The 26,055-nt window shown below is 40.0% G+C and overlaps 1 protein-coding gene across 7 annotated transcripts in view; it reads right to left on the bottom strand.

Annotated features, from left to right (window-relative positions):
* Window positions 1–336: 336 nt before the first annotated feature.
* FAR2 (fatty acyl-CoA reductase 2) overlaps window positions 337–26,055 on the bottom strand; it is a 147,687-nt gene continuing 121,968 nt past the window's right edge. For all 7 annotated transcript variants that reach the window (XM_054072717.1, XM_054072697.1, XM_054072658.1 and 4 more), the window contains exons 7-12: window positions 19,862–19,980; window positions 17,369–17,436; window positions 14,305–14,476; window positions 9,209–9,338; window positions 7,149–7,276; window positions 337–5,635 (exon numbers count right to left, since the gene is read on the bottom strand). In XM_054072717.1, coding sequence (XP_053928692.1) covers window positions 5,473–5,635; window positions 7,149–7,276; window positions 9,209–9,338; window positions 14,305–14,476; window positions 17,369–17,436; window positions 19,862–19,980 — 780 coding nt within the window. In that variant the 3' untranslated portion in view covers window positions 337–5,472. The remainder of the gene's footprint in view (window positions 5,636–7,148; window positions 7,277–9,208; window positions 9,339–14,304; window positions 14,477–17,368; window positions 17,437–19,861; window positions 19,981–26,055) is intronic.

Genomic DNA, 26,055 nt, shown 5'->3' with positions numbered 1-26,055 from the left:
AGTTGGTCAGGTTATTACAAAGTTGCTGTTGAAGACCCTTCCCTATCACTTCCTCGAATACACTTATCAGAGATGGACCCTTCTGGGTTGTAGTATCTCACCATCATTACTTTCTAAAATGTGGGATGGTCCCCTCCTTGATTTCCCTCTCCTTGCCTTTGCAACAGCTCCCTGTGCTGGCAGCTGCCTATAGGTGGGGCTGCCGTTCCATGTAGGCTGGGACACCAGCAGCTGTGGTACACATGTACAGATGTGGTGCAGATGCATCCTGTGCTGAACTGCAATAGCCAGCAAGCAAACATCTCCTTCAGCAACTTACGCCATGCAAAGTGACCATAGTTTTAAAATATTTTGTTTTATTAAATGTTTAAAATAACATAAACATCATATTAACAATTTTATGGCTGAGGTTGTCATAATTTGTAACTTTACTGTTTTATCTGATTTGAGAGCTCAGAAAGATTACACCTTAACATTAGAAACTTTGTAATTAAGATTTATAACAGTTAAGTTGTATCATAGCTAACAGGAATAGAAATAGCAGATAGAACCATATAAACTGTGGACACTGGGAGAGTACGTATTTTACTATAAATTGGGGGTCTGCCAAGATTATTTAAGAACAAGAAACCTTTTACAAGCAGTTTCATGTTAATCTGAACAAACCAACTCAATTCATAGTTGACTTTAAAGCAATAGAGAAAAGTGGGATAGCACATTTTAATTACTCCCCAAATACCTGCACCCCCCCTTTTCTTTAATTCTCTTGAAGTCTGTACCACCTTCATACCAATATTTAGCACCATGTAATCGGATATTTACCATTTAGCTTCTGGGGAATGTACAGTATGTTGTTTACTCTGCACTAGAATAAAGGGACCAATTGTATTAAAAGTTCATCCTTGCTTTCTGCGGTAGAACGTCAACGCTGGAAGAGCAACAGCATGCTTTCAACCATGAAGCGGTAGCTTATTTACAAACAAAAGAATACCCCCCCCCCCCTCTTTTCCCAGCTGCTTATTCATGATGAGGATTTGATTAATAGTACTACAAGTTAGGTTTCCTTTACACTGGAAACTAGGATAGGATCACTTCATCTTAAACTGAATTGGAACAGTGCATACCAAACAACCACAGCCTGGCGTGTCAATGTGAGTGCCACTATTTTTACTGTCTCCATACGTTGTATGAGAAGACTGGTAGTGAAAGATGTAACTATATACACAGGCATATATAATGATGTTTTCTTAGAAAATGGAAAATAACAAATTTCTTGAGGAGACAGGTAATGTGCCAGCAACCTGTAATATATCAGCATGTCTGTTACACCCACACACACCCCCCAAGAAAGAGTTGTATTTTCTTAACAAAGTTATTGGAATAGAGGATGGAGAGGGAGAAAAATTATGGTTTTTTTGTAACAGACATACTGGGTATAAACAGGTTTTGTTGCCACTCAAAAGGCAGTTTAAACTCAGATGAATTTTAGGGACTTTTATTTTGTTGTTATTGCAATTCAATAAAAAAAAAGAGATACTTCTTAATTGCAAGCTTATGCCCATTGCTCTTTAACAGTGAAATGATATTCAGTGTTTCATTGCTATCACATAGCAATTTGTAGCTATAGTCTACAGACTAGCGTATATGCATAGTATTAACAAACACTACACTGGGTTCAGCAAGGGTCCATGTATTTTCTGTAGCAGCACTGCAGGCTTCTGACACTGTGAGGGAGTAGATACACTGGAAGTTCGTAGGGTACAATTACAGAGGATAATCCCATTTTACTGTCTTGTGGCAGATATTTTCTTTGTAGCTGTGCAGAATGACTGCCAATATTATTCCCTATGCTGCCTGTTGGGGGAAGCACGGAGGAGCCTTTTTAGTTCCTGTTTTATTACAAGAACCCAAACTGACATTAGCAAAATGAAAATGGAGCTCTTCCCCTACTCCTTGGGAGGCGGAGTCCTCTGAGTTTGGCAGCTCATACTTCTCTGATCCCCCCCGGGTCTCCCTTTGCTCATTGATCTGGATGCTCCGTGCCTAGAAATGATTCCTGCAGTCTATGAGCAGAGGTTACAGAAATGTTCCTCCTACTCCTCTCTCCCCGTGTAGTACTGACCATGCTACCTCTGCACGAAAAAAAAGAAAACCACCTTGAGTCCTGCTTCAGGCTTAAAAGCTCTAGCTTTCATTCATGAGTAATATCCACTCCCGAGTTGTCTGTATTAACTTGTGCACAGCTGCCACAGGACCTCTGATTTAACTTAATAACAACTGCACTTGGCTTTTCTTTTGTCAAAAGCTTGTGAGTATACATGAAAGAGCAGGAGATAAAACAGGGAAGAAAAGAAGTGGCTGTCACTCAGTGCTTTCTTTTCTTTTCGATATTTTCCCCAAGGCTTGGGTTTCTTCATAGCAAAATACAAATACACTGAGGAGCACACAGTGAAACACCAATGATAGGTCACCGCTTTAGGTGAGAACAAATTCTTATGCCAGGTCCATCTCTCCATGACGACAGTCACAGCTGGCACCCAAAGGCCACTGCCACATGTCAGTCTCTGCACTGAAGTTGTTCTTAATTTTTTCTGTGGTTCAAATGACTGCCTGAAAACATCTCAAGCCACAAGAGAATGAATTAAAAAGATGCAAGTTTCACTGTGTAAAGGTCTAAGTTAAGAAAAGCTAACAGCTTGATTCCACGCCCAGCAAGGCCAGAACTCTGAAGCCAGCTGCTGGCAATGCTGTATGGGCTACAAAAGGTCTCCAGGAGAACACACACCTTCTGCAACAGCTATGTTCCTCTAACATCCCAAGCAGCTCCTGCTGTTTTTCAGCAAAATGCTGGAGAGCTTAAAAACAAGATACCACTGTTGTTCTGTGTGAAACCTGAAGCACGTGCAGAAAACTGATCACCACTCATAGTGATCAAAGATACATCTCAAACTTGTTGGGACAATAGGTGCAAATAACTCTGAATGCCCACAGATATATGTTATGAAGGCATGGCGTGACTAGCATTGTGGAAGGAAAGGCAGGACACTACTCATAGTCAGGTTGGTCTACACCAGTCAGCTGTTATAACTGCAACAAGTCTGCAGTATTTCACTTTTCTGTGAGACTCAAGTTTTTCTCTATGATGTACACAGTATAAGACTTCTGATCCCTTAGCTGTTGCTTCTCTTTGTACATAAGGCAAGCACTTAAAAAGACTTATAGGAGGTAAAATTCTTACCTACTTTTATAAATGAAGTTTGTTTCAAAATAATCTGCAGTTTTGTTTTGTTTTTCAGTCTTTCATATGAGAAGACTGGAAGCTGGCTTATGTGGAATCCCCACAGCAACCTGCCTCACTCCACCTTGGTAGCCACATTCTCTGCATAGCCAAATATAATGCAGCTGACTGTCACCTTATACGCTGCTACAGAAACACCACACATGAAACATCTGGTCTGCAGTGCCTGAACCTATAACTCCTAGTTTCTCAGGTGGGGACACCTTGCTAACATGCAATGCACAGCATGCACTGACAGCTTTCTGGAGTTGGAAAACACATAGCTGACAACTATCATCATTTCATTTTGGATGCATGTTTTCAAGGCTGAAGCTTAGAAAACTTGCATCTTTGCAAACTGGGTGCTTGACCTAGTTGAGCACAGATCAAAAGTAATGTGTGACAGACACACGGATCTTCGCTAGGGAAAGCCAGAGCCTTGCCATTCTGGGCACGATGTTTCGGGTCAAGTTCTGCTGCAGGCATCCTTTGGCAACTGATTGAAACCAAACCTCTGTGGCATAGGGAGGAAGGTAATTCCTTGCACCCTTAGAAAAACTTTTTAAATAGCTTGGAGGCCTAACATATAAATATATTGTCATCTTAAATTGCTCTTGCCTTCACTGCCAAAAAACCAAGTGTAATTTTTGAAGAATGCCAGCTTTGTAAATACTCTGCTATTCTCAGCTCTCAAAAGAGCAACTGTGCCAGTTTTTGTGATGTAGCATTACTTTTTCAGACAGTTAGCATGATACAGGAGTACTGAAACTGGATGTTGCATTGTTTCATAAACTAGCTGCTTCAAAGTCTGATAAAGTGCTTATTCAGTGTGATCTGAATAAAAAATATTCCAATATTAGATTTGACTCCAAATCTGATAGCATGACAAATTTGCTGCTGTTGCACTAAGGCCGCTGTTGCACCAGCTACTTTGAAGAAGGCGCTCTCTTTCTTTCTGCCCCCACAGGAATTCATACTTCACTAGTGAAACAAGTATCTCCAACAGCCATGAGTGTTAGGAAGATCCTCGGGTTCCTTTCTAAACTGCACTGTAGGACAAAATGCATTGCCTTCACAGTGCATGATTGTTTTAGCACAGAAGTCAATGAAACCTTTCCTTTTCCAACAAAAACAATTTTCAGGAGTGGCAGCAGAACTGGCCTGATGGGATTTCCTCTGTACATGTCTTTACGCTTTGCCAGTGGAAGTGATCAACTGCAAAGTGATTCAGCTGTAATGAAAGCATGAAGGACAGTATCAGGATATTTTTGAGCTATAGGGAGATAAGTTTTCTGTAGACAAATCCAAGGAAGAAAAAAGACCTATTCCTCCAAAGTAACAAAAGAATTTCTGAATGCTTCTTCAGTCTTTTAAGAAGTCTTCTCAGAGTAAATATAGCATTTTTCAAGCAGGAAAAAATGTTCCAAGCAAATGTGATAACTGCAAGAACAGCGTGTTTTAATAGACTGAACCTTAACCACAGAAAGTAAAAAATACCTCTCCATAAGAAAGCAGCTTGTGTGTGAGCAGAGTTGACACAGGTACATAAATTCTATGCATGTCTTCAGCTATGGCTTGAAAATATCAGTCCTCAGTAGCAATACAGGACAAGATCTGAAAAGTGTTCAGTGTGTTCACTGGCCTAGTGTAACTGATTCCCCCCACCCCCTAAGTTTTGAAAAACTGAAAATGTGAAGTCAGTTTGTTTCAGTAAGGTACCATTTCACTAAAGGAGAATGAAGGAATAACTTCTCTAGGAAGACCTCTTACAGTTAATTTCCTTGGCTGGGTCTTCTCTAATGGCATCTATTTCTTCTAAGGTAGTATCCTTTAAATTTGCCTCTTCTGAGGAAGAAAATAGGATTAATATAGCCTAGGTAGTACATGGGAGCACAATGACTTTGGTTAATCTTTACTCTTGCACATCAGACTCTAGATGAATGGTTCCAGCTTGACCTGTTCCTAAATCTTCATTTATGGCTTTAAAAATTGGCCTGGTCCTATGGAAGAAAGACCACCATGTATTAAAGCATTAGTTAAAATTAAAAAGGTGAACATATGACAGTTCACAATAAATGCAGGCTGCTGTTGGAGGGAGTGGATTTTTCTGCTACTTTCAGACCTTGATGCCCATAGTTGCTGATTAGAGGAGATGGAGATCCCTTCTGGAAAAAGCTGGTTGCTGATGGACGGCTTCAGTGCCTGAGGGTGCTGGATGCCCTGAAGTAGGAAAGGAACTTGTAGCAGAGGCTCACCACAAAGTACCAGATGTTTCGAGCCATCTGTGACCTTGCAATGAAAATGCGCCAGATGATCACAAGGAGGGTGGTGTTGAATGCATATCGGATGTTCCTCAGCCTGAGAAAGAGGCATTTTATGGAGAAAGACAAAACCAACAAAAACCTTAGCAGCTTGCTTCATTTACTACAGGTAATTTTGTAAGAAATCTTGCTTACAAGTGACCCTTGGGCTTTTTGCCATTCCTATTTTAGTGAAGACACTTGTACCTAAAATGTTCCTACCATCTTGCCAAGCACTGTGTGGAAGTTTTGTGATAGTGAATATTTAATGGGATAGGTGGAATACCTGTATTGCAAGTGTCTCTTCTTACATGTGCTCTCATTTCAGACCAGAATAGACACTGAAGTCATACTAAGTTGTTTTCTTAATGATAGTCTAGGTCCAAACATTTTCTGCTTTGATTTGGTATATTGGCTACTTTTTACTTAGTGACAGTCTGGAAGATGTTTACAGGAGCTGATGAATAAGGTTCTCCTTTTTTGGCTGAAACCATGCCTTTAATGTTGGGAGATTACTCAATAATCATAAATAGTACAGGTTTTCAGTACTACTGCACTGTGTTGTTTGGTTTTGGTTTTGTTGTTTTTTTTTTTTTTAAACACTATATAAGTAAATTGGATAATTGGGTGTGGAAGATGATAATCATCTTGTCCTTTTTCTGTCAAGCAGTTCTCCAATTCTCACCTTCCCAGGGTCTGACTAAGGGAAGAAACCCTCATTATGTACATAATGTGCCTAAGACAAGTTTAATTTTTCTGAGCCTTATTTTTTTTTTCATAAACTCTATTACTGCATTACATGCCATAGTGCCTATCTGGCTCTAAGGCAGTTACTGGCCTGTTGCAGAGGCTTTTATAAATCCTTTAAAAATGACACATGAACAAACAACTTGTTTAGGTTTCCTTGCTATGATAACAGGCTATTTTATGATTCTAAGATTTACAGTGCCCAAGAACATTTCTTCTTAAAGGAAACAATGAGGTTTTTACTTCAAGAGAGCTGCTCTTTCTCCTCTTGCCTGTACTTCTCAGTAAAAGGGCTGGAGAAGACAGGAAGAGCACAATCACAAATAGCTCATTTGGACTCTTTCAAACTGTCACCAGGGAGTAAACACATAAGGTCTGCACTGATTTAGCAGAAATTTTGCCCATTCCCTCCAGGGAATGAGAAACTTCAACTATAAAATGAAATTTAAAATCATACAAATGCTTAAAGTTTTTACGCAATGTCTTTGAATTGCTAAAAACTTTTAAAAGCTTCACAAAATCTAAATCTGACCCTTGTGTTTTTATAGTGCTTCTGAATGATGAGGATGCTATTCTTTGTTACCTCATCACCTTCTCGGAAGGCATAATATCTAGTCCTTGACTGCTAGTGCCATCAGGAGTCCTCTTTCTCTAACAGGATGGAAATATGAAATACTGACAACCCTCTGCCTAAGAAATAAGCTATGCTATGTTTATCTCCATATTATTCAACAATAATTATTGCAATGTAAATAGAATAATTTTCCTCAAAAGCCATTCAAGATAGCCAGGAGCTCTTGTCCTTGTCAGTGAGTATGACTTACTTTCTTAAGTGCTGCTTTGCAGCTGGAATGCCAGCCATGTCCTCATTTAGCAAGTACTTCTTAGCACCTAGGCAGTAGCTTTCAATGTATTCTGACCAGTGTAGCTGACGAACATCGAAGTTGTATAACTGGGATTTAAAGACAAAGACCAGAAGTTAAATGACAGAATTTGAAATAAGTTCACTTTAAGCACCAAGTCTTTGGTGACCTCCATTCCGGAAAAGGCCCTCTCTGTTAAGCTCTTAAAGCTACCAAGTTTCCAAGAAGACATGAGCACTACAGTTCACAGCTCTCAATTAGTGTCTTAGTTGGGAATTCAGGCAAAGAAGCAGAAATTTAGTGCTAGTGGCAGAAAACAAAGATAGATTTGTCTTTCAGGTGGCCATTTGTGCATAAATACGTGTACCCACACATACGCATATATATATTATACACACACGCACACAAAGTCATGGAAGAGAAATGGTATTCCACTCAGGTAAACAGATAAATCTGAAAACTTCCATGCAGTCTTTAATATATCATTAGAATTAGGTATAAATAAATTAATTGGACACTGAATCAACAGGTGCTTCTGCATCAGTATTAACTCCGTTGTGCTGCATTCTCTCTCAGCACCTAGACTGACAGCAGTCCAAGACGTGGGTTACTGGTTTTTTAGCATTAAAAAAACTCTGATCATAGAGCTAATTAACCCAGTTAATTTGAAATGCTTATACTGGAAAAAGTGTCAGTGAGTTCTCAGGCAATTGTCTGTCTATTAAAACAAAGAAAGGATTTGTAAAGAGGTTTTGTTGTAGAGATTTTTTTCCAAATGAATGAGTGAAGTGAATCACATTTCTTATTTACAGGGTCTTACAGGGGAAGATACTCAGAAAAACACCTTCCTTTCACCCCCACACCAATCCAGGCTATTGGCTTTGGTACAAGAGCTTTGGTATCAGACCAGTAATAACTTGAGCAGAGAGGAGTTAGCTAACTACCTCAAACACAGGGGGTTAAGTACTGTGCAGATCCCATCTGTCTGTTAGATATGTATAGAGATCTGTGGTACCCACCAACTATCTAGCTTGAATACTGCTTATAATGCAGCAGTGGAAACTGCAGATGTGGTGCATTTCACAAAGTTCTCTTAAGCAGCTTGGTAAGACTAAAAGACTGTCTAGCTTGCACTGAAGTCTTTGACTCTCCTCTTTTTTTTTTTTTTTTTATCTTCCTCATAGCTAGCTCCTATTATGCCATTTAGGTTCCCTCTGTATCTGCTGTAGACACAGCACTGCCACTGCCCTTAGAAGCTAGAATCTGGTATATGGACTCTCTCTGCAGACTAGGAAAGAAGAATGCTGAGAGTCTGCAAGAATTTAATAATGTGAGTGAGACTAGTTTGATGTGAATGCCTAAGTATTCTGTCTCTTTGCAAAGAGACACTGACCAAAGACGCATTGAAGCTTATCACAGATCTACTCCTTGTATTCTTTCAGTCTTTCAGTTACAATGCCATTCTTAAGGAACAGTATTTCAAACCTATAAAGACTACAATGGAGCTTGGCATCTGCAAAGTATTGCTCTCAAGGGACTTAAACAGGAATATTTTCATATTAACTAAGTACGTTTCCCTGTGCAGTGCCCATTAAAACCAATGTGGATGAAAATCTCAAAGTATTTCAAATGATTCCCATCTACATTACCCACCAAAAGCTGCAGACTGCCAGAAAAGATGAGGGAGAAACTGATGTAAAGAAGCTTCCTAGTTTTCCAAGAGTGAGACACTTAAGAAAATTAGGATAAGAAACACTAGGAATGCTAAGCAGGTTTTCAATAATGAATTACAATGAAAATCCCCATAGCACATATTGCATTACCATTGATCCTGTCTTTCTGGGGCCTCTGTACAGCACATTAGTTAACATGGTCATGCCAGCCCATGAAAGGGGATGTCTGAAATTTTCAGGGCCCAGAGCTAGGCAGATGTCAGTCAAAAGTTTCAACAACACACCAAAAATAATTGCTGCAGATGAACAGAACTGAAGATTAGCTTTCCATATTCAGGACATACCTACCTTTTTGTCCTCTGTGTTAAGCTGACTCAATAACATATTCATATTATCTGAAGACCAGTCCCAGGACTGGGTGGAGAAATACTGCAGGAGCATCATAGATTTGTGCAGCCGATTGATAATCTTCATCATTCTGAAACAAAGGAGGAGTGTCAGAGGTGGACAGGAATTATGACCTTATGCAAATGCTGGTGGTTTGCTCTGTAGGTGTTTTCAGCAATCCAGATGAATAGGTATTACAATTTCTGATGAGCACTGCATTGGTGCTCACCAGGCTCAGAACTTGCTTGGGAAGTCCAACTGCTTCAGCTGTCTTGAGCCTACAGCTACCCAGCTGTTATTGTTGGTGGGACCATGGGTGCAAAAATGCATTTCCCAGGGCAGGACTGATGCCTGACTTACTGGCCAGAAATAAACTAGGGCTGGAAGCCATCTACATCATGTACCACATGTGAGGTGAAGAGCCCATCCAAACTAGTATGTGTGGAACAGATTCCAAAACCACAAAGGTATTATTGCTTGCCTCCCAAGGTAGATAATTATCTTTGTACCATGCAAATTCTCTTCTATTCTCGAGCCTGTACAAGGCTGTGACTTTTGGAGTTAGCTCTAGTGCAGAGGTGACTGCATCTGCAGCATGGACAAGCTCTGAAGTCAATTACTTAACTTCATTTTTCAGATAATGGCACAATTTTCATGCCTCTGGGCTTCCTGGACTCTCTCTAAAATAAAATAAAAATATATTTTGTTTTTCTTAAGGGCCACTCCTCTCCCTGTATAAGAAAGTGGAAGACTGGAGGGTTATTTTGTGTCTTTCCTTATACAGGAAGGGTCTGATAGCACGCACTCCTGGTGGATGACCTTGAAAATCATCCAGTCCATAGGCTCTTTCTTGTGTGTGCATGTATGTGTAATTCTCTGAATGTCTTCCTGGACCGTGAGTGTCCTGGCAAAGATGAAAGCTGCTGCAGGGGCACTGCTGCTGAACAGGGACTTTGGAAATGTAATTCAGGTCTCTTATGTCTTGGCCTTTTTTTATTATTAATTTGTTATATAAAAGGGGATGACAGTAATGCTGTGCTACCTCACAGGATTATTTTACAGTTGTCCCAACAGTCATCAGGACAAAAGGCCTCTGGGAGGCAGCTGTTTTAAAGTGTGATGTACAGTGCTCAGTCAATTCTGAGAGAACATCATGTTCTCTCATACGGGATGAGGGCAGGACAAAGCATTAAAAGGCTGATTTCTGTGGAAAACAGCGCTGTTTTCTTGAGAAATTTGGAGCTGCCCAGAGGGTAACACAGTCACCGTGACAAATAAAAGGCGGCACTCTGGGGAAGAATGGTGCCAGGCTGGCCTCTCTCCATGCAGATGTGACTGCCACAACAATAAGCACTAAGCACAGCAGAAAAAGACACAATGAGTACATTAATTCAGAGGAGGACTGTGCAGCTTATCCAAAGAGAATTGAAAGAACACTAAAATCTTACACAGGCTCTCCTAATCATAATTAAACTGGCTTTCATTTTAGAAGCAAAGCACACCATCAGAGTAAGCAAACCCTCACACATAGATTGAAAGTTTATCTACACTGCTTTAAAATTACTTCAGATTAATCTTCCTGATTGTGCCTGCATAGGCAAGTACTAACTTTCTAAATATTTTATATTTCTTTTAGGAATTTGGCAAACAAAGTATATGGTTAGACTGCAAAGATCTGAAGTTGCCCCTCAAACTAGCTCCCCAAAAGCCATCAATATTTTCAAACTGCTTACAGTTAATGGAATCCATCAGAAAAAAAATAAGTGAATCAACTGTGTGTTCCTACTTGCGTTTTGAAAATAGCCTATCCACGTGGCCTCCTGTCAATGTGGGCAGAATAAGCTCTGACTGTAGATCTACCCAAAGCAACATATCTGAGAGGCTAAAAGTAAGGATCAAAAGAAAAACGAAGCATCTAAAGAGGCACATATGAAAACTATGTTTCGCATTAATGGATCAAGCTAAAATCTTGTGACTACATTCAAATTATCTACTAGTTTGGATAAAGGTAGGGCCATCTACTGAAAAACATCAACCAAGTAGAAAGATGTTTTCTGCAGCCTCTGCGATGCTATGGCAACGATTTCTTACAAAAAAATTCATTCTGCACTGTGGAAGGACCAAGAGGAAAAAATCAAGTATTAGCTGTCACCAACAGCCTTATGAGTTACATCTCAGAAATGCATCTTGCCTTCTATAAAGCTGTTTACATCAATACTTTATTTGCTGCCATACTGAGCCTTGCATGAGCAGATTCTCAGGTGCGACAGATTTCCCCAAGAGACTACTAGTGACATAAACTGCATTATTTTCTAAGTCATGGATGGATGTGTAGCAATAACAGTAAGCCATTTAGGGCAGTTTTGTTAGACATCTCGCAATTTATGTGGAATGAGCTAACACTTGAAGTAAGCTTCTCAGGAGACGCAGTATATAAAAGTCTAAAGTTGAAGGAGACGACTCATACCTAGCACATGGTAGATGGGGTACTGTGTGTGGCAACTACAGGAGGAACTACAACTGAGTTGCCCCAAGTGCTCTGCAATTCAAATTAGTGAAGGACATAGGCTGGTCTTGAATAAATAGTAGACCTGTGAAACCATAAGCAGCTCCCAGACAAACAGTCCATATGATAACTCATCACTTTATGATGAGCTGAGTATAGATACAGTAGTGAACAGAAGCTTGAGTCTTGGTCCTGGCAAGGAAGTTTCTCCTTTCTGCTTGCAAATCTGGCATAGAGTAAGGGAGAGAATTCAAGAAAGTGCTGTGAAGATGGCTTGATCAGTGGGAAGACAGTTAAGCCGAGGTGCTCAGTTTGAAGCAGAGGGAAAAATGAAAGGGAAATATTAAAGCAGGTTCAGTGACACATTCAACTTTTTTATTTTAATGTGGTTTACTGCCCTTAAGAGTGTAAAGGCCTGATATTTAGGCAGCTGTGAAAAAACCCAAAAGAATGAGCTGCTACTGTGCTTTCAACCACACTGCAGCAGTACCTGGATGAGCTGGATGAGCTTAAGTAGCATGTAAAAAAAGGATAATTATATTTTAAAAGGAAAAAAAAAGGACTTAGTGAACTCACAAGTTCATTGCTGTGCTGTGTTTGCTCAGGTCACAAATCTCAAAGTTCAGATGAAGAGATCTTTCTCAGCATGATTTCATGCTGAGCTTTATTTGAAATTTAAGTACAGTATTGCGGCCAATGTTCACTGGCTACTTATGCCAATCAACTTCTTATGAAAAGAAGTGTCTATCAAGTGTAATGGCAGTGCCAAGATCTTACTGCTGCCTATTCCAACAGAGTTTGTAAATTCCAGCCTATTCTTGCCAGATAGTCAGTTTGCCTCTATTTATAGGGTAATTCCTGTCTCCCAGATAATTGGAAGTCTTATTATGGACCAATTTCCCTCTGTAGCAGAATGTCTGAGACAAATCAGAGCAATACATCAGCTAGGGATATCCCTGCAAACAGCTGAACAGAACTTTCTAACAAGCAGAGGAGCACAGAGCAGCTGACATGGCACACAGCATATTGCTCTTCTGTTGCATGATTAACTCTCCGCTGTGGTAATAAAGGAGGACTTGGCTTGGTTATGGTATTTACACCAGGATTCCTTGCACATGGAACATGTATGCCTGTGTTCCTCCAAGCCATGACACTGCCGAGGTTCAAATACCAACTGCAATGGTAAACTGTTTCATAAATACAATTCAGTATTTATTGATACTCAGAAATGTTCTAGGGTTTTGAGCCAGTGCTGACAACTGCCTGTTATACATCTAATCTATGGCAAAAAATATTAGAATGTTCTAAACCTTACCAGTCTCTAGTCTTGCACAAGCTTGAGTCTTTACTCGTGACACAGAGAAGCAATAACAATAGAAAGCTGCAATGATGGAAATCTTCATATACAGAGGACAACATAACTAGTAGTCCTCTACTGCTGCCTTGGGAACCTCTGAAGTTTGTAAAGCCGAGTTTAAAATGTGTGCTGCTCCCAGGTACTGGAAAAAGTGGCAGCCCTAGGCTATGCTCAGCTATGGCCATGCAGCTGCTTTTCTTTTTGAGCAGAGGGACCTGGACAGGCTGGATCGATGGGCTGAGTCCAACTGCAGGCAATTCAACAAGGCCAAGTGCCAAGTTTTGCACTTCGGTCACAACTCCGTGCAATAATACAGGCTTGGGGAAGCATGGCTGGAAAGTCACCTGGTGGAAAAGGACCTAGGGGTACTGGTTGACAGCTGACAGAACATGAGCCAGGAGTGTACCCAGGTGGCCGAGAAGGCCAATAGCATCTTTGCCTGTATCAGAAATAGCGTGGCCAGCAGGAGCAGGGAAGTGATTGTGTCCCTATATTTGGTGCTGGTGAAACAGCACCTTGAATACTGTGTTCAGTTTTGGAGCCCTCAATAAAAGAAAGATAGTGAACTGCTGGAACACGTCCAGAAGAGGGCAACAAAGCTGGTGAAGGGTCTGGAGCACAAGCCTTATAAGGAGCAGCTGAGAGACCTGGGATAGCGTAGCCTGGAGAAGAGGAGCCTCACTGCTCTCTACCACTACCTATAAAAGGAGGTTGTAGCGAGGTGGGTACTGGGCTATTCTCCCAAGTAACAGGTGATAGGGCAAGAGTTGTACCAGTGGAGGTTTAGATTGGATATCAGGAAAAATTTCTTTACTGAAAGAGTGTGAAGCATTGGAACAGGTTTCCCAGGAAAATGGTGGAGTCACCATCCCTGGAGGTGTTTAACAAACATGTAGATGTGGTGCTTCATTTTTTAGTTTAAAAAAAACAAATTTGGGAGTTATGACATCAATCTGTGCTCATATTATAGTTTACTCTCTAAACTGGTGTTACAAATAGAAAACGTAGTAGGCATGTTGGTATTGTGTTGATGGACTCGAGTGATTGGACTTGATGATCATAGAGGTCTTTTCGAACCTTAACAATTCTATGACTCTATGATAATCTCCTCAAGACTCCTCAAGAAGTTGTTAGAGATCCGCTTTCCATAACAGCGGCAGGCATGTGAAAGACTGAAGGTGTGCAGTTTCTTACCTTGGCTTTCTCCCTGTAAGCCTCATGTACAGGTCATAGAGTAAGGCTGGTGCCTTGTGATTGACAGTTATCCAGTACTGGTTTATCAAGTAGTTAGATGTCATGTGAGCTTTGGGTGTTCGGAAGGCCTGCTCCAGCGGGTTCCTTTTGAATGTGGACATGGCATATTGCTCTGTAAGGGAAGAAGCAGTTTATTGTACAATTAGGCACTTAATTTCAGTTGAGGGGCACAACCACACCAACATGCTGCAGCAAGGCTCAAGTTACGGTGCTTGACATGTGTAAACTACAGTTCTGCGAACTATATCACTGGAGGTTGGACAAGACCATCTTATGGTCTCTTCCATCATTAAAATTGATGACTCCATCTGTTGCTTATTTGACATCTGACTCTAGACATAATAGCAGCAGACATAAACTTCTTATCGAAACACCAAAATGTAATGGAGGAAAAACAGGCAGTTGTAGCCTGAAACACTTCAAACCAAGGAAGTGCAGTTCCACCGTCACCTGCAGTAGATGTAGAAGAAATCATGTTAACATATCTTCAGATTACTGAAAGCAAACTTTGGTTTGTTAGCATAAAACAAAAATAACCTTTCTAATTTCTAATCAAATTTTCAAGAGGGCTTGATGTCAGTACTAGTCTGAGTTGGGAACAGGTTGCTTACACACATAGGGTGCTGCTACTAGAAAGTCTTCATCACATCCTTTCAAACCACATCTGACCCACAACACCAAATACCTCAGCTTGTTTTCAGAGTAGCTCTGGATGCACTAAAGCAGTAAACTGTCTTGCATTCTTAACTTGAAAACTAATGATAGGCATTCCCTCTATATGTCAAGGCACAAAATATGTTGGACCTAGTTCTGAGCTCTTGCAAGGGCACACTTGCACAGAAGCAGCATCTAGATGTGCATATCTGGGGCATTTGCATTTTGCAGAGGCTTAATAGAACTGCCGTTGTTGAATATAAGACTGTCATCCTAGGGACTGATAAACAGATGGTGCTCCCATTCCTGAGCACCAGTGAGCTCAAAGAAGAATATGTGGGCTTTTTTTACTTCTAAAAAAATGAATTTGAGAGTTATGACATCAATCTGTTTCCATATTATAGTTTACTCTCTAAGCTTGGGTTACAAATAGAAAATCAGATGAAAATTTGCAAGTCACAAGAAACATCCAGATCATCCTAGATAAGCAGATTCCAATCATAATATTCAGACAGGCCTCTCATCTATCTGCAGTTGGCTCATTACTGCACTTCAAGTAGTGATTTTTGCTGTATTTGCTAACAAGAAAAGACTTGTTAGCCACTTAGCTGCTAAGATGAGACAAAAAAGACTTTTAAAATAGTACAAATCAGTCTTAGTGCAAGTTCATTGTCAATTTTTGTGTTCCATACGCTGCAAGTTTAATGGCTGAAGACGAGTTCTCTTGAAATTTATCTTGCATGTGAATAGCTAGAACTGACTGCCATCCCTTCTGTTTCATGTAGCCACATGAAAAGGAAAGCTGGGGAGGGACTGTTCATAGAGGCTTGTGGTGATAGGATGAGGGGGAACACGTATAAACTGGAGAGGGGCAGATTTAGACTGGACATTAGGAAGAAGTTCTTCACCATGAGAGTGGTGAGACACTGGCACAGGATGCCCAGGGAAGCTGGGGCTGCCCCATCCTTGGAGGTGTTCAAGGCCAGGTTGGATGGGCTCTTGGGCAGCCCAAATTAGTGGGAGGTGTCCTTGCCCATGGCAGGGGGGTTGGAACTAGATGATCTTTAAGGTCCCTTCCAACCCAAACTATTCTATGATTCTATAATTCTATCACTCTATGAACTGGTGGGTGAAGTTTGGTCCTTCTGTGCAGGGGCTGGATTACATGGTGGTAGCTCGCAGTGCAGAGAGATCATGGCTTTGAAAGGCGTCTTGAAAATTCATGCCATGAGACTGGCTGCCTAGAAGCCAAATGATAGTGAGTATAGACAGGAAGTAATATGAATGGGTTGAAAAAAGCTGTCATACATATAAAGAAGATTTTGGAATTGTGTGTATTTACCAAAAAGAAATTAGCAGGAGACTGAATTGAGAATTCAAACTGGATGGCTGCAGTCATAACATCCTAATGAAATAAACCTTGTTCTATAAAAGCAATTATGGTCTGATTCTCTGCATAAATAATGCAAGACAAATGCAAAGCAAAGGCTGAGAGGTGAAATACCAAAGCAGTGTTTTGCCAGCATGCTGTATTTAAAGCACAAATATATGAATTAATGTATAACAGAACGCAAATCAGGTCCCATATATCTGTCCATGAATGTACTAACTATATGTAGTATTCCTGCTTGGCTTCAGCATGAGTTTTCCATCCACTGTAGGAGTGTCAGGATTTGTCTCCCTGGCTTGGAAGCACATTCACTTAAAGAGAAGTCAGTCACAGAAAGAATTTGAATTCCAGTGACAAAATTAATGATCAAAAGGCAAACTGCTCTTGAAACACATCTATCACTTCAAGGTTTGCCTTCTCAAGTCTACACTAATTATTTTTGTTTAGAATTTTCTTCACAGAAAGAGGAAGAAAGGCTGCTCTAATTCCTTAATATATTGGTTTCCTGTGTTGTGAAAGTTAGTACTTCCATTATAAGAATACAAAATTTACTGACAAGATTCTCCAAGTAATATCGAATCACAAAATCCCCCAACCCAGCAACCCCCAGCAATCGGAAAAGGAAGCTGTCCTGTTACAGCAACACTGAACTTGTTCTCACAAAGTAAAGAGCCTGGTTTTCTATTCCTTTTTCTACCACTTTAATACCACAGTGCAGCAAAGCACGTACTTAGCTGAGTTGTTATGTGATCACGCCTACAATGAAAAGTGAATAGATGCTTTCCCAAGCTGAATGCTCAGCACCAGGAGCTTTTGCTCAGAGGACCCACATCAACTGCCACTGGGCAGTTTGAATGGCGGATGCTGAATGCCACCTAAATATAGGAAACCACCTTTTCAAAGCCTGGCTGAAGAATGCCATTAAGGTTGGACATGTTCTAGGTTTAAATTAGACCTTACCCATTTCTCCCCAGAAGAAAGGGTTGATTCCACCTGTTGTGCAGTTGTACACCAACATGTTTTTTGGTCTGGAAAAGGGAAAGAAATATTATTTTAAGGTGCAAAGGAAAGCACTTGAAGATTTATTATTTGAGCTTGAAATCTAACAGCCCAAGAAAAAGTATCATCAGCTCATTAAAAAATGTATAAGAGGTCATTTTCCATAAATATGAAAATATAGTATAAACCGCGAAATTTTAATAAGATTCATTCAGATTCTGGGGGGCATATGAAGTTAATAAAGTCAGATGGTATTTAAGAAAAATCATCCGTATATCATGAAACTAAAATTATAATAAGCAATAAGGAAAACATGGACATTGACAAATATCTGATTTTTTTTTTAATAGTTAATAGTTTCTTTCAGCATACTTGCCCAAGCCAATCTCAGGGACATACTGTGTATTTTGCAATCATTTACTTAATGGATATAATTTCTCTTACTTTTAAACTCCATTTGTCAGGGTGGTGATTACAAATCAATCTATTTCAACAAAATTCTCATTTTAATACCAACTAAAGCTTGCTTGTTATTTGTGCATGAAACTAACGTAGATCACACTGGTTTTATTTCTTACTTTGATACATGTCAAGAATTAGTCAAACAGCTTTGATCTAAGCTTCCCTTGGCAAGGGTGCAAGTGATGCCATCAATACAGCATTTTTCTTACTCTGCCTTAGCAGCTGGAGCTATCTGCTAAAACACTAAAGGAGCTGAGACCTGGCCTTGAACAGGGTATAGCAGCTTGGCTGGAAGATACAACATCTCAGTGTTCCTAGGGTGCCTGTGGTGTTCAAAGTCTTTCTACACTCCAGGAGACTGCCTGTAAGGAACTTTTGTTTTCAAAACTCCTGTGACTGAAGAGCTCAGGAGACAGAACCTCTAAACCTGGGATAGGAAATCTCACCCAGTAATACCTGAAAACAGTGTTTGGATACTGCACAGATTAAACCGTGCTTTTTTTTTTAAAAAAAATGCTTTGAAATCATGGCATTTGACTGTATATTATCATTATTACTAATCCCTAGCAGACTTCTAGGGATGGTTAGGACTAATAGACACATATCAAGCTCTGAATCCATCATCTCCTTAATCCATGACCTGACTTAATTACTGAGTAGAAGCCTGATAAAGTGTTAAACATAAAAATGTGCAGTGGTGTTTAACGTGGGGAAACTGTGTATTATAGAAATCAATACGACAACTTGCTAAGGACTAAATATGTACCCATATAGAAAACTCAGCTAGTGCTGAGCCACACACAGCCTGTTGCAAAGTGCACTGAAGTGAAAGCACAGGCTTCCACTTACTCCGGTGAGTCAGGCTGATTAAACACAGCTTCTAGTGAAGCGTCTCTCCCTGTTGACTTTTTTCCATTCTCCGCCCTCAAGCCGAGTGGTGACCTTCGTAGAGTGTAGAGCTTTGCAGAGCTTCTACACTATGTAATGAAGCTTGCAATTCTCTGCTAAGTTTTAGAATCTAATTTCCCTCAGTAATGTCACCTGCCCTGAAGGATACTGACTTTCTAGTTAGATGATTTCAGAAAAAAAAATTAAACCATACACACTATTCTTCAAGACAGCACCTGAACCCAAAACTCTCTCAGAGAAATTAAATTTACAGAAGGCTCAGCCTCTTGATTTTTTGTTTAAAGATTGCTAACCTTGGGGTTGTGTTTAGCTAGACAAAGCTTTAAATCAAGTTCCGCAGTTGCTCCTTTAGCTTAATAATTATCTGTGAGGGAACCAGATTAGAAGTATGTACCGTTTGCCAATGAAAAGTTAAAAAAACTGGCACTTCTCTTACCACAGCAAGAGCCAGGAAGTCTACCTGTGTGCTAATATTCTGCTCATCAGCACACGTTCATTTCCTTTTCCAGCTTTACATACAGACTGTAGCCCTCTTCATCTGGAGGCTCTCATGGCTGCGTACGTAAGGGGAAGTTGTTCTATTTTTTCCCTTAAAACCTCAATGTGATTTATACATTCCCTTCTCAACAAAAGGATGGGGATTTTTTTTATCAACTCCAGTATTATATGAGCCCATATACTATTTATATGGTGCAGTGTTTTCCAAGGAAAACATACAGAGAATTTTCACCAAGAAACTAGAAGTCACTTGAAAGTGACTGAGAAAGGAGACCCAAAAAACAGCAGCTGGGAAGCTTCAGTAAAGCTCTTGGACATCAGAGAGAGCGATCTGTCAGCTGAGCTTACATTATACTGAGGAACAGGTCCCACCTACAGCTTTATAGAGATTTTCTAACACTATAGCCTGCATTTCTTGCTTCTGATAAAACATTTAGTCCTTGTTAACCTGGAGAAGAAAATATGAACCAGACAACAAATCAACGATGCTCTTTTACGGGTTTTCAATTAGCTTATGGTTCTCTTTAAACTGCTGGTGCAGGCAATAAATGCCCAAATCCAGCAGAAAGAGGGCTTCCTTCCTACCTGTGCACAGCAGTGTACCACCCAGCCACAAGGGTAAGGTTGATGGCAACATCTACTGGAACCATATCTGCTACTGCTTCATTGTTGGCGATGACGGTCCGCAGAATCCCTTTGCCTGCCTGTGAGACAAAGGAAAACAGTCACTGACAGTAAGACCACAGTAAAATTTCATCACCTTGGAGCAAGGACAGACCATCACTTGCTGCAGAAGATTATTTGGTTTCTGTGAAAACAAACATAGACTTCACATGGATTTCACTGTTTTGCATTTTCAGATGAAGTCTAAAATACAATGATGGGTGTGTTATGTATAACAAGAAAACCTGTGAATCTTAGTTAACTAAATACAAAATACTGTAAGAAATCAATATATTAGAATTTACTGTAAAAAAATTCCCAGTGATACCTTAAGTTTCATTTTCTTAAATGACACACACGGACAGAAGTCTGAGTGTCCCTCAAAGACAACAGACACTTTGGAAACAACAACAGGCTTTTTGAAAATTTTGCTCTCTTTCCTTTGGAAGTATTCACAACCTCCTTTTTCCCAAAGTTATGTCAAGACATGGCCTCTGTCCTGAAGAGTTCAATTTAAAATGAGATTCAGGAAATCAGTAAGTGAAAACACCAAGTACTGACAGCCAAAGAGAAAAGGCAGGCAAGAACAGTAATATTTTTATTTTGCTTTGGTTGGAATTATTTTGCTTTGGTTTTTGCCAGGGGCGCAGGCTCCTCTATGGCAAAAGCATGGGTGACTTAATCAGACAAGACAATTCAGCAATATAGAAACATGGAGGTGAAATGGGGCAAAGGAACTTAACCTTGTGTGTCAGGTATGATGGCTGAATAGAGCAAACAAAAAATAAACCCTCAATGGCAGAGTCAGGGTTGCAATCAAATTATCTAGCATGTGGGAAATAAGATGCAATGAATTTGAGTCTGATTTAGAATCTGAGGACCCAGTGAAAAAGCTTGGAGGATAAAAGTGCCAGTAAAGCACACAAGTAAAAAAGCTCTTGTAATTTAGAGCCATGTAAAACCAGAAGGAAGGAAGGAGTGAAGGGGCAAAGGAATATGCTCTACAAAAAGTCTGGGCAAAGGAAATGTTATAGCTTTTTTTTTTCTTTTCTTCCAATGTGACAGTCCCATGAAAAAGCTCTCCAGCTGTGAAAGATGAAGTTTTACTACAGCAGCTAGACAAGAAGTACCTAGTTGTGCAAAAGCTCTTGCCTGAAATCTGGGAAGAAGAAAGATGGGATGAAAAAAGCATTTAAGACTTGATACTAACTTCTAAAGCACATGTCATTTTCTACTGGTCATTGGTGAATTTTAAGGGCATCCCCTGTTTACTTAGGTTATTTTGTTCTTTCTCTCCCTCTCCTTTCCCCTTCTATAATCAGATGGTTTTGCTACATTTCACAGCTTGCAATTAAGGGAATACCAGTTATGACTCTAATTTTCATGAGATAAGACATCTGAGCAGTTGCACCTTATCCTTGGTGCAGGTGGCAGATGGATTATGGATGGAGAGACTTAAATATAGGTAAATGTGTAAGCTTCCCCACATGTCCATTTTCTTCAAACCCAGGCAGTTAACTTCTGCTGCCCTAAGCTGAACCTCAGCTGAACCACAATTATGTTTAGACATTAAAACCTTAACTTGTAACACCACTATGACTTTATTGTGGTTGTTCCTACTACTGATATTTCAAGGGAGGAAAAAAAAAGCAAAAATAACCAAAGCAGCAAATCAAGCTCAGCTATGAATTTTCCATTGCAGTGAATGCATGCCCACTAGAGATCACTGTGTGACCAACTATCATGTTTCACAGGTACAATACAGGCCTTCTTGAGGTCTTCAAAACTAGGAATATTTTGATGGATGTGCTGCAAACATGCCTGTATTCAGAGCAGCATGTGATGATCATACATGCAAGTGAATTAAAAATTTCATATACTGCGTATTTTATGAAGACTTCAGGTTTAAGTGTTTCAAGTTACTTTTTACACTGGAAATGGTTTGGTACTTCTTTATGAGATATCGCTCAATTTCTGTTTATTAGTTGCTGATTTTTTCCTCTTCAGTGAAATAGAAGGTACCATAGCTGAAGCTTCTGAAATAATTTTGTGGTCTGAGTCTGATGTTTCCGGACAGCCTCCGAGCTGAAGTGCTTTGGAGACAGGCCCTATCCAGAACATGAATTAAAGCACGGTTCTGCCCTACTACTTCACTGCTGTGCAAGGAAGAAGGTCTTTACACGTAGTACGGAACAGTGAGACAAAATGCTTCAATTACAGTCCAGCAGAAATGTAATTAATTGTTTTTCAGTCAACAAAGCTTCTCCCCACAGCAGCTGGAGCAACTGTAGGTGAAAGAGGCATAATTAGACTATCTAGAATTACTCCAACTCCCATATTTCATTAATATGCAAAAGAAATATATGTATTTCTGGAATGAAACTCAAATACTGAGGAAAAACCCCAAACAAACAACTTGGCAAGGTTTGGAGTTCAGATTCTGCCCAGAGGATCCCAAAGATCACCTGAACCAAATCTGAATCTGTGGGTTGTTCTCCTTATAGGATGTGCTTGGGTTAGAAGTGGTAAATTAATATTTTAGTATGGGGAGGGATCAAAAACAAATATACAAACACCAAAACACTTTCCCTTGCTTTTTCAATCCTCAATTAAGGCTAATAAAGCTACTCCATTAATAAATACATTCTGAAAGAGAGTTGTCTGAGACATATGGTTGTGATCAAACAGCTTCCAGGTAATCAAGCTAACATGTAACTCGCATGTTCAAGGGTTAATTTTCAAACTACCAAACAGGATTTACCAGTTCACTATGTCCTAGCACATTAATTCAAAACATGTATTTATTTCTTTTCCCCCCTCAGAAGAGCAAAAGTCTCTTGGTCTCCCTACTAATAAATGTCTTTCACTTCCAAATAACTAGTACCACTCTAACCAAGATGGCCGGGCACAAAGACTTGTGGTTAAAGGAGTTAAATCCAGTTGGAGGTTGGTCACAAGTGGTGCCCCCAGGGCTCAGTGCTGGGTCCAGTTCTGTTCTGTATCAATGATCTGGATCAGGGGATTGAATGTACCGTTGGTAAATTTGTGGATGACATTAAGCTGGGAGGAAGGGTCAATCTGCTTGAGCATAGGGAGGGATCTGAATGGGCTGGATCGATGGGCTCAGACCAATGGGATGAGGTTCCACGAGGCCAAATGCCGGATCCTGCACTTGGGACACAACAACCCCGTGTGGCGCTACAGGCTTGGGGAAGAGCGGCTTGTAAGCTGCCTGGCAGAGGAAGACCCGGGGGTGTTGGTTGCCAGCAGCTGAATACAAGCCAGCAGTGTGCCGATGTGGCCACAAATGCCAATGGTAGCTTGGCCTGTATTAGAAACAGCCTGGCCAGGAGGACCAGGGAAGTGATTCAGCCCCTGTACTCGGCACTGGTGAGGCTGCACCATGAATAACAGGTTCAGTTTGGGGCCCCTCACTCCAAAGAAGAACATTGAGGTGTTGGAGCGTGTCTAGAGAAAAGCAATGAAGCTGATAAGGGGGCTGGAGAACAAGTCTTACGAGAGGCAGCTGAGAGAACTACATTTGTTTAGCCTGGAGTAAAAGAGGATGAGGGGAGACCTTTTCACTGTCTACAACTACCTGAAAGGAGGTTGTAATGAGGAGGATGCTGGTCTCTTCAATCAAGTAACAGGCGACAGGACGAGAGGGAATGGCCTCAAGCTGCACCAGGGGAGGTTCAGACTAGACATTAGGAAAAAATTCCTCACTGAAAGAATTATCAGGCAGCAGAACAGGCTGCCCAGGGGAGTGGCTGAGTCGCCACCCCTGCAGGTATTTAAAAGACAGGTGGATTAGTTCCTCAGGGATATGGTTTAGTGGTGGACAGTTATGGGTGGACTCGATGACATCAAAGGTCTTTTCCAACCAAGCGATTCCATGATTCCGTAAGTTCAGTTGCAACTGAAGATGGTACAAGACAAATACTATTGGTAATGTGAATGCTGGCAATCCTCCCTCACTTCTCCACATCATGGAGTCTCTGCTCCTGACTGATGCCAGGCAACACTGCTGCCTGTGGGGCCAAAGACCCATTGGACACAGACAACAACCTCTGGTCTACACCCTGCACCTATTGGCATTGCTTTTTGTCTTCATCTTAGTTAAGTCTTGATATAGTTACATATCAAATCATCATATTTCATCACTGAAGAACTCAGTGCAGATGACACAAATTTTGTTGTCTATTTCCTATATTGAAGAACCTCAGAGCTTCAATCCTGAACCAAAAAATAAAATCTCTGTTTTAAAAATATTTCACTACAAGTCAAACATTTTACAAAAGGGAAGGGAAGTTATTTACTGCAGTGAGCCTAGAACCTCAATATCTTTACTTTCCATACAGTTAATTTGGAGATAAAGACACAGGCTGGCATCTGGGTGTGAAACCTGGCCAAAGTGAAAACACCATTAGGCTTGCTATTGCATTCAATAAGGCTGGGAATATTTGCTTTGAAGAAAGAAAATACTAGTTACTGGTATGAGTGGCATAGAATAAGCATATGAAATATATGCAAGCTCCAGTGTATGTTCCTAGAGCAGACACTATCAAAAAAAGACTGATACATGGGTAAAATTTCTGAACACTTACCCACGAGGGTTTTGTTTTTTACTTGTTGACAGATTAAAGAAAAGAAAAAGGAGGGGAAAACGTGCTTTTTAAATTACAAAAGATTTGACAGGCATGTTTTTATATGGCTGAAAGCATATGAATTTAGACTGTGTTTCATAACGTACTGGCATATGATACGTGTGTGACAGCAAGTTGTATTTTGTTATTTAGGTAATTCACTCATGGGGAATAAAGAGCAATGCAATGTATTACATCTTTCTTGCCAACTAACTGTGGACGATGTTTTGCAACAGACATTTTAAATGCTCAAAATTAAACATAAAGAAACAAAAATTCACGGATATCATTACAAAAGATAGAACCTATCACACAAAAATGTAAGGAGTGGATCTGCAGAATTAAGGAATTGCAAAACCTTTCTTTATCGTGATAAGAACAAAATGTCATACTAGTACACAGAAAATCCCACAAGATGCTGTGAGTAGAGCAGAGAGAAGCAGTACAAGCTTTATCAGCAGTCAGCAATGAGTAAAAGGCCAATAAGTAATTGTTTTAAAGAAACTGTGAGATGAATAGGTGCTAATAGCACTTTGTGAACACAAATGGTGCATTTGGAGGCTTTTGGGTGTCTATGAAATGTGTAACCAGGGTTTCAGATAAAAGCATTAGTTGGGATATGCCCGCTAATTTCACTAGTCCTGTAGATTCCAGAAATAGCTTTTAACAGTCTCTATTTATGCTCTACTTCAGGTACAAATCAGCTTTTTTTAACAAGATGATATTTGGATTTTATTCTCCTCTCCTATGATTGTAGACTACTAATCTGCTTATACAGTGCATCAGGCTGATTACAATATATTTTTTAGAATGTAATCAAGTTGGACAAATCATACATGAACAAAAATATCTGCCCACAGCTATACAGCATTGTGCATTGACAAACAGACCTAAGGCAGAGATTTTTCTACAGACAAAAATATAAACCAGGAAAATGGTATGACCTTTACAGTTTTCATATGTTAAATTGTAATGATTGTTTTCATATTACATATTTTATCAATATTTATTCAATATTCTATCAAGTTACTAATTATGTTTCTTATGGGTTTGTTCCTCAACATTTTGCACAGTATTTATTTACATCAGTGTTAATCAAGAGTATAGTGGATTATCCACATGACTAGCAGAATCTGAATTCACAGTTGCACACATTATTTAGATGTATTCTGCATATGGAGAATTTCTGTACAAAACAATAGCAAATGAGCTCCTGAGTCTTTGTTATTGCAGAGCGGTCACAAACTACAGTAGTGGACTTAGAAACAATACATATAAAGACAAATGAAAGTGTAAGTAATGCTGCCTTGTAGCAGTAATCTAGTCTGTAAAATTAAATTGCGTTATAAGATTCAAGTTTTGATATCTGTGAATTACCGCTGCTTTCAAGGATACATCTTTCGACCCTTTTCTGAAAATTTGGCCAGATTTGTCCAAAACTAAAAACTAGAATTCATGTTTAGCAAAGCA

The sequence above is a fragment of the Cuculus canorus genome, chromosome 1, assembly GCF_017976375.1.
Source record: "Cuculus canorus isolate bCucCan1 chromosome 1, bCucCan1.pri, whole genome shotgun sequence".
NCBI lineage: Eukaryota > Metazoa > Chordata > Aves > Cuculiformes > Cuculidae > Cuculus > Cuculus canorus.
The sequence above is the reverse complement of the archived record's forward strand: the minus strand, read 5'-3'. Positions and strand labels throughout refer to the sequence as shown.